General features: G+C 38.0%; 1 protein-coding gene across 2 annotated transcripts in view; it reads left to right on the forward strand.

Annotated features, from left to right (window-relative positions):
• Positions 1-15,013, forward strand: part of Gphn (gephyrin) — a 409,924-nt gene that overhangs the window by 308,248 nt on the left and 86,663 nt on the right. For both annotated transcript variants that reach the window (XM_059278956.1, XM_059278958.1), the window contains exons 11-12: positions 4,952-5,089; positions 14,799-14,891. In XM_059278956.1, coding sequence (XP_059134939.1) covers positions 4,952-5,089; positions 14,799-14,891 — 231 coding nt within the window. The remainder of the gene's footprint in view (positions 1-4,951; positions 5,090-14,798; positions 14,892-15,013) is intronic.

The raw sequence follows: 15,013 nt of genomic DNA on the forward strand, positions 1-15,013 counted from the left end.
ACCCCTTTGTATGGAGTGACCAATAAGGGAGTCTTATTCTTGGGAAGAGGTTAATTATTCTCCCAGTAGCCATTAGTTGCCTGGGTGTTTTTTTTTTTTTTAATCTAGGTTGGAACCCCTGTGAAATTTTACCCCTTCCACATTAATATGTCCATTAATACTGCCAGTGTTCCAGTCTTGTTTATGCAACCATTTTAGAACAACTGTTTCACTGCAGACTTCCTGGTATTCTGACTCTTATAATCTTTCCACCCCTCTTCTGTGATGTTCCCTGAGCCATAGATACAGGAGCTGTATTATAGATATATCCGTTGTGTCTGTGCTCCCCGTGATGCACTGTGTCTAGTCACTTTCTGTGATAGTCTCCATTTGCTGTAAAGAGAGGCTTCTTTGACAGGTGGTGGTGTACTGGGTGATTTTGTGTGTCAACTTGACACAAATTAGCCATCAGAGGAAGGAGCCTCAGGTGAGGAAATGCCTCCTTGAGATCCAGCTGTAGGGCATTTTCTCATTTAATGATCATGGGGGAGGGCCCAGCCCATGGTGCATGGTGCCATCCCTGGGCTGCTGGTCCTGAGTTCTATAAGAAGGTGGGCTGAGCAAGTCATGGGAAGCAAGCCAGTAAGCAGCTCCCCTCCATGGCTTCTGCATCAGCTCAGACCTTTGGGATCCTGCCCTATTTGAATTCCTGTTCTGACTTCCCTCAGTGATGAACAGGAATGCTGAAGTGTAAGCCAAATAAACCCTTGCCTCTCCAACTTGCCTTTTGGTCATGGTGTTTTATCACAGCAATAGAAACCCTAACTAAGACAAGTGGTAATTACATTTACCCAGAAAAGGTGGCTCAGGCACAAAGAGGGCTTGCAGGCCATGGGTCTGGAACCATTTTTTAAATGTTCTATACTTAGAGAAGTAAAACATCAGCAGAAGGCACGTTTTCCTCTTTATAGCCAAGTTTGAACTTTGTTTAAACACTTGGCTTTCATTCTCATCTCAAGTATTTAATGGATGCACTATTCTGAAAGTGACAAAGGATATAGAAATTAATAAGATAAGTTATGCTTTCATGTTTATAATCCACTAACAATCGTAAGACAGATATTAAATACACGTAGCATAAGATGGAGAAGGGCAAGTGCCAGAAGAAGTTATAAACGAGGTAGTATTTTCGAAGTTGGAGGGATTTCTCATGGGTAGTAGATGCCTACACTGTAACTAACAAGGGGGGGAGGGAGGAGAGAGAGAGGGGGGGGAGAAACTACCAACCTCTGTGGTTAAAGACCCATCTAACAGTTCACTACCCCTTCACTTAACTGTATACTTTCCCTTTCTGCTGAACTATGGTGTTCTTCATGACTGGGTCCATGTTACTTTGCATATCCCAACTCCTTGCCAGTATCTGGTTTGTAAAGTACGCTTGATAAATGGGTGTTGATTGATGTGTGTTTTCAGTGATAGTCACATTTGCTGTCTAAAACATTTTTATTCTGTTGCAAATAGTGTTCAACAAATAATCCTATACGACTAAATAGTAAGTTTCTTAAAACCTAAACATTTTAGAAGGACAGCTTTTATAGGATTATACATAATATGTAATGTAATATCACAAAAAGATCAAAGCTGAAATCTGCATATCTCTATGATTGAATAGGAGAAAGTCACTATCGTTTTTTTCCATTTATACTGGTTATGACCATAAGTATTTTACAATATTTGATTGACTAAGCTCAGACCTCAATGAAAGTAGGTTATTAATTAATTTTACATTTTAACTGTGATAAGTCATAATCTTTTAAGTTTTGAACTATAATAGTGAATAAAAAATATCATTCAAATTTATCACTAAAAATTTCTAACATCTCGAGCTTTAAATTTCTGTGATTTTTTTTATTGTCCATAAAGTAAATGTTATAAGCAATTTTATGTGTGTAAACCTTTGATCATAGGTTGGAAATCTTTGTGATAGTACCTTTCAGTCAATACAGTGAGCATATTTGGAGCAGCTGCTGGAGTTGTGGCAGATGCACTAAATTTAGCAAGATACAACAACCAGAAACTGTAGTCTTTCTGAGGGATGAACATATATAATCATTACAAAGTAGTTTAGAGAAATGAGAGTTATTTATTTCACATATTGAAAGTCCAGAGACAAGCAATAGAAGGTTTATCAAGCAGCTCAAAATTACCAGCAGAGTTAAAACTCATGTTTGAAAAATGGTTACAATACCTCCATGTTCCAGATGGAAGACAGGACAAAAGCTTGTTTTGGAAGGATAGGTCTATTTTAATCTTAGTATTTGTAATAAAATACCGTCTCCCAGAGATTTCTTCTGACATCTTGCTGTCCAGAATTACATCACAGACCTCATCCAGCCAAGAATTGGCTAAGAAAGAAGGGAACTCTGAGTCCACTTAGGAGACCCAAGCAGCAGGGCTTGTAGTTTCTCTTTTCCATTTTCCTTTGTTCTCCATACATTTTGGCACTCCAAGGGTAAGATGCAGTAATCAAGAAGTCTGCTTTAGGGAAAAAAAAAAGGGGGGGTTGGGGATTTAGCTCAGTGGTAGAGCAGCTAATCGCTCTAGCAAGCGCAAGGCCCTGGATTCGGTCCTCAGCTCCAGAAGAAAAAAAAAAAAAAGATGTAAAAGAAGTCTGCTTTGGGGGCTAAGGAGATGGTTCAGTTGATAAAGAGATTTTCTTGCAAACATAAAGACTTAAGTTTGATGCCTAGAACCCACATGTAAAAGCTGAGCCCAGTAGTGCCTTTGTAATCCCAGTGCTGGAGAAATGGAGGCAGGCAAATCCCTGGAGCTTGCTAGCCAGCCAACTCTGGCTTACTTAGTGATCCTCAGGCTAATGAAAGATCCTGCCTCTAAAACAAAGAACAGGATAAATGGCTAAGGAATGACACTAGTCTCCGCACACACAAACGTGCATGTTCACCTACCTGTATGAATCTGCACACACGTGAAAACACACACATACACAAAATTGTCTCCATCATCAAATGAGTCATTCTATAAGCTCAACAAGTATTTATGGTAGATATATGGCTATAAATATCTATGTATTATGTGTGAAGTAAAGTAGGGATGGGAATAAAGAATGATGGCGTGTATCATTATAGAGAGAATAGTCACAAAAACTTCTCTGATGAGGTGACACATACTAAAAACTGAAAGAAATGAGGCCTAGGTGCCAGTGTAATATTGGAAGGAAAATGGTCCAAGAGAGAAATAGCAAGCACAAGGGCCCTAAAGAGAGAGACACCTGGCATGATCACTGAAAGAAAGAAACCAGTGTAACTAGGACACAGTAAACCAAAAATGTTAGAAGACAAGAATAAAGAGGGTGATGGTATGTTGGGCTTTATAGACACTAACAAAGATTTTAATGTAAGTGAAATGTAAAATCTTTGAGAGTTGTGAGCATAGATTTGTGGTGGTATTGTGTTCCCCAAAATATTGTGTATCCTAATAAACTTATCTGGGGTCAGAGAACAGAAAAGCCACAATATTAAACATAGAGGTTAGGCAGTGGTAGCACACGCCTTTAATCCTAGCATTCTAGAGACAGAAATCCCTCTGGATCTCTCTGAGTTCAAGGCCGCATTGGAAACAGCCAGGCATGGTGACTCACGTCTTTAATCCCAGAAAGCAGCCTTTAATCCCAGGGAGTGGTGGTAGAAAGCAGAAAGGTTTATAAGGACCAGAAACTAGAAGCATTTGGCTAGCAGCATTTGGCCTGGTTAAGCATTTGGCTGGTTAAGCTTTCAGGCTTTGGAGAAACACAGTTCAGCTGAGATTCATTCTGGATGAGGACACAGAGGCTTCCAGTCTGAGGAAACAGGACCAGCTGAGGAATTGGCAAGACTCTTTAAGATTCCTGCTACATAGATTAGTATGTTGTAACTTAGGATCACATAACTATGTGGTAAATAAACAGAATGGAACAAGGAAAGAATCAGGAGAACAGGGAAGAGGCCATTCAGTTTACCAGGACATAAATGATGTTCCAGGTACTGTAGTAGCAGTGGAAGTAGTCAGCAACTGTCAGATTCTAGGTATATTCTAAAGATAGTTTAGTTAGAGTTCTGACAAAACACAAGACAAGGATGTCTCCATTGTTTGGCCCAGTTACTAAACTGGTAAAATAAATGGCTGAGTTGAGAATTGCAAGAGAAATAAAACATCTTATGGGTGGTAAAGGAGGTTAGAGATAAGAGCTTAATTTTAGAAATTTTAGGTTTGGGTTGTCTATTGCATATTCAAGTAATGTCAGATGATTACTAGCCTGGAAAAATACATTATCTACCAGCTCCTAGGTAATAATACAAATGTAAAGTTGAGGGTGGAGGTTGAGATCAGAGATACAAAATCAGCAGTTTTTCTGTATGTATGATCTGAATGCCGAAGGACTAAATAAGATTACCTAAGAGTGGACAGCTGCGTGTGATCTTCCATGACTTTTTACAGGAAAAGGAACAATTCCAGTGAATCTTAAATAAGTTTGTTTTGCTGACTAGTTCATTAAATATCTAAAGGTCAGTACAATACTTGAAGATATGAACCCTGAAGCCAAAACTACCTAAGGTTTATATCCTGGTGCTTTTGTTACCAGTTGTGTGACTTAGGCGAAGATATAAAGCCTGTCTAAGCTTCTTTACTCAGCTGTAAAGACTCGTAACAGAACCTTCCCTGACATGGAATTAGCAGTTAATCTAGAATAGTTACTTGACCCATAGTAAACATTCATTGATCAGCCAATATTAACAAATTTGACAACGTTTGGCACATTTCTAATATTATTTAATGTTCTACAATCATGTGTCAGAAACAGGAGAAATATTGTCTCACCAGGACCCCAAGATTGGAAGTTTGGATGTTTAAAGTCATTCTTACCAATTAATCAATGTACCAGTATGTTATTCTCAGTTAATTGTCTCCTGTTTAGGTCACAGTGCTGTAGATATCACCAAGGTGGCTAGAAGACATCGCATGTCTCCTTTTCCTCTGACATCTATGGACAAAGCCTTCATTACAGTCCTGGAGATGACTCCGGTGCTTGGTACAGAAATCATCAACTACCGAGGTACTGTCATATCTGTCTATTGGCCTTTGTCTTCCAAGAAAGACTCATACAGCATCCTAAAGGAAGATGCTTACTCACCATTGCCAGCATCTGAATCTTCCTTTCTGTCCCTGTTTTCTATTCAACTTAATAACCAGAATAAAATACTAGATAGCTTTCGGTTCATAAAAATAGGAAAAGGCCATCTGTTTTTTATTCTAAATACCAGAATTCTACCCAAAAGACGGTGCTGTCAGCACTAAATCAGAAAAATAAGACAATTCTAAGTCCTTCTGATGCTTTTTCTCTTAAGAGTCAGAAATAACTAATGTCTTGTAACCGTGTGTTGTAGAAAATTCATAGAGACCATTTCTGACTTAATTTTCCAGCTTTATAAAGGTATCCTACATGTCCAGAAAACTGCATTTTATATTGTCCATTTTTATAGTTTGCGACTAGTAATATGTGGTATGACATTGTCCTATAAAGCTGAGTACAGAAGGAGGCTGTAGTTCCTAGTCAGTCACATATCGAAAGAAACCATTTATCATATTGCTGAGCTATGATGTACATTAGATTAGATTAGATTAGATTTCAAATGCATTTTCTCTCTCTCTCTCTATCTATCTATCTATCTCTATATCTCTATATCTCTATCTCTATCTCTCTCGGTAACATCTTACTATGTAACCTAGGCTGCCTTTTCAATCTGTGATTCTCCAGCAATAGCCTCCCAGGTGATAAGGTTACAGGCATATGCCACCATGTCCCCATTTAAATACATTTTTTATTAATGTTATTTTCAACTTACAATGTTTTATTAGGATATAGCATAAGATGCGAAGTGTCTGTAGCTCAAAATAACCTAATTTATCCTTGGGTTATTAAATAATAATCACTTTTATCTGTTTTCTGCTTTACCTAGCTTTTTGATTTTCAGAAAAGTTTATGAAAATAATGGAAATGTAGTTGTCTTAGTCACTTTCAGTCACTATAACAAAATACTTGACATAATTAACTTATAAAGAAAAAAATGTCTGGTCTTTTTTTGTTTTTTGTCATTGTTGCTATTGGTGGTGGAGGTGGAAGAGGTGGAGGTGGTTTTTTGAAGCAGGGTCTCATTGTTTGTACCTGGCTGAATGGGAACTCACTTTGGAGACCTGGCTGACCTTGAACTTCTTAGTGCTGGGGTTAAAGGTGCACCATCATGCCCAGCTATCTTTCTTTAAGAAATTCTAGTTCATGACCTAGTGGTCCTGTGACTTGGAGCCTTGAATGAGGCCTCACATCATGGCAAGAGCTAGTGACAAAACAAATGATGTCCCTCATGAGCCAGGAGACAATAAGTATGAAGAAAAGGAAGAGGTTAGAGGCCACAATCCCCTCGTGAACATACCCTCCCCAGTGACTGAAGTATCCTGCAAGGCCTCTGCTCTGGAAGGTCCATGACATCTCCTAACAGTGCCACCTTGGGTAGACCTAGGCCTTTGGGGAACATTCAGTATTAACACTATAGCAGCGTTGTTCCCTACTGTAGTAAGTTTATAATCAATTTCCATTTCTAATAACCTGAGAAGTTGTCTTTTGACATTGACTTCCAGCAGACTAAGCTGCTGAGCACTTGTAGTTAATAAATAGTAAGTACTGTGATCAAACCCCACCTACCCAAAAGTTGTACTTGATATTTTCTAAATGAAATACAGTTCTTAGTTATTTTTATGAAGACAGAAACAATACAAAAGAATTAATATTAGGTTTTGAGTAACAGCTCCATCAGTAAAGTGCTTGCTATAAAAGCATGAGGATATATAATCAGTTCCCATCGCTCATGTAAAATGCCAAGCATGTTAGCACATGCTTGTGAACCCAGTGTTGGGGAAATGGAGACACTGGGATCCCTGAGGCTCACTTGCCATCCACCTTACTCTATTTGGTGAACTTCAAGTCCTCATGAGCAACCCTGTCTCAAAAAACAAGATGGATGTCTTCTGAGGAATACCACCCAACGTTATCCTCTTGTCTCCAGACACACATACATACTCACACATAGAAATAATTGTCTAAGAGTTTTATTCATAGAATCTTTTTTTTTTTTTTTTTTTGGTTTTTCGAGACAGGATTTCTCTGTGTAGCTTTGCGCCTTTCCTGGAACTCACTTGGTAGCCCAGGCTGGCCTCAAACTCACAGAGATCCGCCTGGCTCTGCCTCCCAAGTGCTGGGATTAAAGGCATGCGCCACCACCGCCCGGCCCGTGTTTGTCTCTTAATGAACATCTAAGCTGGTTCCATATGTTGCCGCAGTACACTTTGGTGTGCAAGTATCCCTGCTGATGTGCTCACTTTAATTCCTTTGGGTGTACCTCCAGGAGTAACAAAGCTGGATCACATGTTAGATTTTAAGGAACCTTAATGCTGATTTCCATAGTTGCTACATCACTGTACATTTGCACCCCTCATTCTTACCAACATTTGTTCTTTGTTTTCCTGATCATGGCCATTCAGACTGGGGTGAGGTAGAATGTCAGAGTAGCTTTAATTTTCTCTTCATTTTTCTTGCCTATTGATGAATTGCTTCTTTTGGTGTTTAATTTTTTAGTTCTTTGTATGTTCTATGCATTGATCTCATCATCTATATAACTGACAAAGATTTTCTTCGATTTTATAGACCATCTCTTCAGTCTGCTGATGTTTCCTTTCCTTTACAGATTTTTAATTTTATGCAGCCCCAGCACAAGAAAGATTACTCATTAGTTAAGAGTGCTTGCTGTTCTTCCAGAGAACCCAAGTTTAATTCCCAACACACACATCAGGCCGCTCACAACCTCCTGTAACTACAGTTCCAGGGGATCCAGTGCCTTCTGCAGGCTTACCCAGGCACCTGGACACAGGTGGCATCTACTCACACTAATACACATATATTCACAGAAATAAAAATAAAATAATAATTTTATGCAGTCCCATTTGTGAATTCTTTCTGTTATTTCTAAATTTGGAGTCTTACCTAAAAGTCTTTGCCTATACCTTTATCTCAAAATGTTTTCCCTAATTTATTCTAGCAGTTTTGAAGGTTCAAGGCTTTTGTTAAGGTCTTTCATCTATTTTGAATTGATTTTTAAACAGGGTGAGGGAGAACAATCTAATTTTCTTACTCTAAATATGGATATCCCATTTTCCCAGTACCGTTTATGTGAGGAGGCTATTTTTTTCTCCACTGTATGTTTTTGGCTGCTTTGTCAAAAGGGGAGGGAGGTGGCTATAGCTGTTTGTAAGTTTACTTTTTGGTCCTCTGTTCTATTCCATCAGTTGTATATCTGTCTTTCACCAGTACAGTATTCATTTTGCAACTATGGTTCCATAGTATAATTTGAAGAACTGTTCTTTTTGCCTAACATTCTTTGTCTATTGTCATTTGGGGGTTTGTTGTTGTAGTGGCAGTGGTAGTGGTTTTGGTTTTGTTTGGGACTGGGGGTTTGTTTGTTTGGTTGGTTGGTTGATTGGTTGTCTAGGGGGTTGGTTTAGGTGTATGTGTATGTACTCTCATATGGATTTTAGAATTGTTTTTCTATTTTCATGAAGAATAACATTATGATAAAGATGAGGACTGCATCGACTCTGTAATACAGTCATTTTCTAGTCTCTGAGCTGAGGGGTCTTTCCATCTTGTCATGTCTTCTTCAGTTTCCATATTCACTGTTTTAAGTTTTTCCTTATGGAACCCTTCCAATTCAGATAGTTTTCTTGCTAGGAATTTTATGCTAGAGTGTAGACAATTTTTCTTGGTTTTTTTGTCAACAAGTTGGTTATTGGTATAGGAACAAAACAATTTTTAATTATGATTTTTTTTTGTATCTTACTACTTTGCTGAAGATGTTAATCAGATCTTGTAGTTTTCTGGCAGAATCTGCAACATCTTTAAGTATAGAGTCATATCATCTGAAAATTTAGATATTTTTACTTCCTACTTGCCTTTCTGCATTCCTGATATTTCCTTTTCTTGCCCAATTACTCTAGCTTAGACTCGAGCACTATATTGAATAAAATGATGAAAGTAAATACCCTTGTCTCATTACTGAATTTAGAGGAAAACGTTGAGGTATGTTCCTCTGTTCTTAATTTCTTCAGGGTTTTTATCATGAATGAATGATTGTTACAGCTATTCAGGTTATCATGTAATTTCCAAACCTTTGTATGTTTATGCTGTACTACCTGTATTAATATAGGAATATTGAACTATAATTTTATTCATGTATCAAAATCAAATTGGTCCTGGTTGTCTTCTCAATGTGTTGTTGAGTCAGATACAAATATTGTTCAAATTGAGAATTTTTTGCATCTATATACATTAGAGAAGTTGACTCATAGTTTTCTTTCTTTCTTTCGTTTTTTTTCTTTGTTCTACCCCTACCTGGTATAGGTATCAAGTAATACCTCCCAGAGTGGGTTTATAGTGTTTCTTCCTTTTTATTTTGCTCAAAAGTTTGAATGCCATTGATGTTGATCCTTCTTTAAAGGTCTAATAGGATTCAGCCTTCCATCTATCTTGTCCTGAGCGTTTCTCTGGGGGAAGATTCTTTAGTACTATCTGCTTCTATCTCCACCCTTCCCATAGATCTCTTCAAGTTGTTTATGTGGGTTTGATTTAATTTTCACAGGTCATATGTGTCTAGGTGTTTGTCTATTTCTTCTGATTTAGCATCTCTTTAGAATATAGATTTTCAAAGAATTCCCTGGTGATCCTTTTGTTTTCATTGGTATCTGTTGAAATGTTCTCTCCTTATGCCCATTTTATTGATGTGGGTCTTTCTCTTTGTTTTTATTAGTTTGACTGTAGTTTTTCTCTTGTTTATTTGCTTTTTCAAAGAATCTACTGTTTGTTATATTGTTTCCTTGTATTGTCCCTTTATTTTCTATGTAATTAATTTCTGCCCTGATTATTACTGTTTCTGCCTGACTACTGCTTTTATGTTTTCATGGTTCTTGTTCTTCTAAGATCTTAAGGTGCATCATTATCTATGAATTTGAAATAGAGCAGGGAGGGATATATAGGGGGTTGGGGGGGAAGAAACGGAAGGGAAAATGTTGTGATTATATTATAATCTCAAAAATAAAATAAATAAAAATAGAAAAATTTATGTAGTCTATGAAGTTAAAATATACTAGAATAAACATAAAAACATAAATTAATGGAATAAAGAGACAAAGGAAAAGAAACATCAAAGGGCAAAAAGCAGGGTGGGGCTGGCGAATTGATTCAGCAGTCAAAAGCATTGTACTTCCAGAGAACCCAGATTCAATTCCCAGCACTCATGTGGCAGCTCACGAATCCATAATTCCAGAGCCAGGAGATCTGACACCCTCCTCTGGCCTCAAAGTTAACAGAAAAGTAAGTGGTATACAGCCATACAGATAGGCAAAAAAAAAAACTATACACATAAAGTAAAATAAAACTCATTTAAGAAAGGGGGAAACATAAGGAGCAAAAGAAAGGCTAAGTTTTGGGTTGACTTCTTTCTAGGTCTTCTAATATTAGAGTCTGCCAAGTGGAGGGTGGCATTTGAATTTTAGATTATCTGTTATTCCATTTAAGTTATTACTGGACCTAGTCAAGGGTCAGATGTTCCTAAGAGCTATCTTCCCTTTAGAAGGTTCCCTTATTAATTTACAAGAAGCCTCTGTTAGGCACACCTGGGCTGGTCATCTTCTCACACTCCCAAGAGTCCCCAGCTTGTACACTCTGGCATGGCTAATGTTTTAATCGGGTTATGTGTCCCAATTGCATTAGAAGTGATGAAAACAAAGCATTGAGATTTATACATCTATAACAATCTCTAAGCTTTCAAAATATTCTCAACATTAAATACCCTTATGGAAGATGTTCTATGGCATTGTTTCTGGGGAGATGTGAGCAAACATCTCCTCGTTCCATATACGGAACCAAAGACAAACCAAAGTAGGGATACCACTAAAGTTGTATTGTGGTTACTTATAGGAATATGGGTAAGAGGTCATTTACAGGAACGGAGATGACTTAAAGATAACTGTATCATCAAAAGCCCACCCCAGCATGGATGACAGCTCACAAAACTGGGAACCTGGAGAGTACTGCACAATTTGGAGGCAGCTTACAGGTTGGAGAATGTCTTCAGGAAGTTTGGTTGGTCTCTGCTTCTTCCAAGCAGCCCAACTGGCTTGTGTCTCTTCTAGGCAGCTTGGTTGGTCTCTGTCTCTTTCAGGCCATTCTATTGGTCTGAGAGACTCAGCAGCCCTTCTGCTTATATACTGCTTAAAGAAGGAGGGGCCAGTAGATCTGGTCAATTCCAAGGTCTTCCTAAAGCTTTTAAGTTGTTTACTTTCTAAACTTAATAACATTCCCTAAAGAACTAAATTTTTCACCTCCCTTTAGACCCCTTGTCTTAATAAGTTTCCCTCCAAGATAATTAAGCTTTTACCCTTAGAAAACACATTTGAGTGCTGTGTTCACAGTCAGGGTTGAAATTGTTTGGATTTTTGTACACGCATTTGTCCCTTTTCAGCCATTTTAATCTATGAAGACTTAGAACAGTCATTCCCATTTTGAAGCACTAATACTTACTAGAGGCCTGGAGAGAAGGTCTGGTGGCCAAGAGCTCTTGTTCTCTTGCAGAGGACCAGGTTTGGATTCCCAGCACTCAGGTGGTGGCTCACAACAATCCATATCCCCAGTTCCAGGGGATAACATATGGTAAACATATGTACATGGAAGCAAAACTTTCATACACATAAAGTAAAATAAGTGAATCTTTAAAACGTTTAAAAAATAAAATGCTAGTACTCAGGCTGCTAAGGAATTTGTTAATCAGTTATCAGGTGGGAAGCTGAATCAGATACAAGTTTCCTGTTAAAACCTAAAGAGACTACTCGGTTTTGACCTGCCGGCTTGAATGTCTTCTTACAGCACAAGTGAGCATATCCCAGAAAGCAGATTGCTTGAGCATTGTGTTAATTCATTCACTGACATTTTAAGCCACTGTGAGATCTGCAGGTGTCTGTGTCAATAGTCTTTCAGACAGCCTAATAGGTGCTAATCCCCCCCCCCCCCCCCCCCGACTTCCAGGACTATGGGACTTGTGAACTCCTACCTATTCCATGCTGGAATGTTAACTGGCTTCATCTTGTGCATGTCTATGCAAACTAGAGCTGCTGTGAGGTCATGAGTGCTGCAGTTATGTCAGCACTCTTGTGTTCAGGAAACAATCTACCCGAAGCTCTCCAGCCTCTGGTTCTTTGTTCCTCCTTCTCTTCCATGATATCCCCTGAGCTTTATGGTTGAGTACAGATACTTATTCTCTGTACTTTGACCAATACATATTACTGGCTTTTGGGGGATTGAATGATACCTTGTACGTGATACTACTTAGTAACTTAAAAATGTTAATAAACATTTATTAGATGTCAATGAACCTGCTAAGGGCCAGCTGCCAGAAAAAAAATGCAGCCCTTGTGCTAACTTTGATTATTGGCCATTATTAATTAATATTTAAGATTCCAGCAAAGACATTCTCTTAGTATATAAATTGTTATAGAGCTTATATTAAGCCAGATCAGTTATATTTAAGGAGCCACTCCTGGAGGTTAATTGTAGTCCTGGCTCAATATTAATGACTACCTTATATCTTCTGGTTCATTTAGGAACTGATATTATAGCAGGGCTTGGTGGCTTGTGCATATAGTCCTGCCATTCAGAGATTTACAGGGGAAAGTGAGTTCAAGTGCAGCCTGGGCTACATAGGAAGACACTGTATACCTCCTGACTTCCCACCCCCACCCCTGCCTCCAAAAGACAACAAGTATGTGTGAATAGGAATCAGACCTATGGTCTCACCACTTCTCCTTGTTTGGAAAGTACAGATCCAGAAGAGATCCAACCTGGAAATATAGGAAGCTAAAATCTACCAAGTTCTCCCTTCAAATTCAAGGTTCAGTGCTCTAAAGTAGAGTCAGTATCTCTATGGATTAGAGTTCAAAAGTAAAAAATCTCTGTGCTTCTGGGCCCTAAATCTGGAAAGCAATAGGTCCTCATGGCTGAAGTCAAACCACGGTGGAAACAGTGGGGTGTTATAAAATATGAGAATGCTTCAGACCAATCAAATCCTGTTACTTGTCTTGATTTTAAGGGCAGATTCTCACTGAAGAATTTAGGGAGCCAGGCTGTAGGTATAACCATCTTATTAAATAAGAAACACAGAGCCAATGCAAAGATGAAAGCCCAAGAGGTCAGAGTGATAGCTAAGAGCTAAAAACCTTACCCTTCACTGTCGCTTCTGTCCTTCTCAACAAGAGAGCTACTTCCTGTCTGTTTGACTTTTTTATAGACTTTCTATTCTGCCTTCACATTGGTTGTAAACCCAACCACATGACCTCCTCGTCACTGCCTTCCTGTACAGACCTCCAGGTCTTCTATGGTTGGTATTAAGATTAAAGGCGTGTGTCTTCATGCTGCCTGTATCCTTGAACACACAGAGGTCGCCTAGCTCTGCCTCCCAAGAGCTGGGATTAAAGACGTGCACCACCACCGCCCAGTTTCTGCTATGGCTTGCTATTAGCTCTGACCCCCAGGCAACTTTATTTATTAACATACAAATAAAATCACATTTCAGTACAATTAAAATATCACCATACCAGGCAATGGAGGTGCACACCTTTAATCCCAGCACTCAGGAGGCAGAGGCAGGCAGATCTCTGAGTTTAAGACCAGCCTGGTCTATAGAACAAGTTCCAGAACAGCCAGGGCTGCACAGAGAAATCCTGTCTCAAAATAATAATAATTATTATTACTATTATTATTGTGTTTTAGGGAGTTGGTCATGAAGCCATTTGAATTACACCATGCATTATTGATATACTTCTTGTCATTAAATCACTTGGGTTAATGAAGCCAAAATCAAACTTTAAAATTCAAGTAAAGTGATTGGGAAGCCCTTTCCTTTTCTTACCTTTCTCCTTTCAGAACAGAAAATAAAGCTTATGCTTGTAAGAGTGGCATGTTTATTTGTGAAAAAAAAATATAACAAAGTGACTAAAAGATATAACTAACATTTTGAAGTTATAACCTTTATATTTTCATGTACATCATTCTATTGATAAATATTTGTATGGTAATGTTAAATTATATAGTATATGTACAATTTTGCATGTTTTAAAATATATCTTTTTAAGAATTTTTCATTTGCCCATCAATATTTTTTTATGAATATTACTTTAGTCACATATAAGAATGTCACTGTTTATTTAAATATATTATTGATCTTTTGGCTTCTTTCTATATTTACTAATATAAGCAACTCTGAAATAAAGATCTACATGAAGATAAATTTAATTCTTAAGATACAATACTAAAATGGAAATTTCTGGGTCAGTGAATATGAACATTTTTAAAATTGGCTTTCCTTTTGAAGAATATCATATTTGAGTTCCCAGAGAGTTAATGACGTATCTTCTGAACTCATCTTTTCTGACTGTATAGCAATTTGTATTTAGATAATTACTGTAACCATTGCTAGAAGTTAACCGTATGTGATCTTTTAGGCACTCGGATGCATCTCTTCTTTCTGTCTACTATTCCTTCGGATGGAAATCAGAACGTCTGGCTGAGCCCATTTACAAGATATGGCAGAAGCACTTGTGCCCATCTGACTTATGACTAATTGCTTACCCATTGCCTCCATTAGTCACATTTCTTTGTTTTCTTTCAGATGGAATGGGGCGAGTCCTTGCTCAAGATGTATATGCAAAAGACAACCTACCCCCATTCCCAGCATCAGTAAAAGATGGCTATGCTGTTCGAGGTAAATATGTTAGTTTTCTTAAGTGTCCTCAGAATCATACTGTATTTTTTCCACGTTTTTATCTCAATCCACATACCTGATTACTGTTTTATCTATTCCCAATTAATTGTCAAAATTACTTC

Source organism: Peromyscus eremicus, chromosome 14 (genome assembly GCF_949786415.1).
Source record: "Peromyscus eremicus chromosome 14, PerEre_H2_v1, whole genome shotgun sequence".
Lineage (NCBI taxonomy): Eukaryota > Metazoa > Chordata > Mammalia > Rodentia > Cricetidae > Peromyscus > Peromyscus eremicus.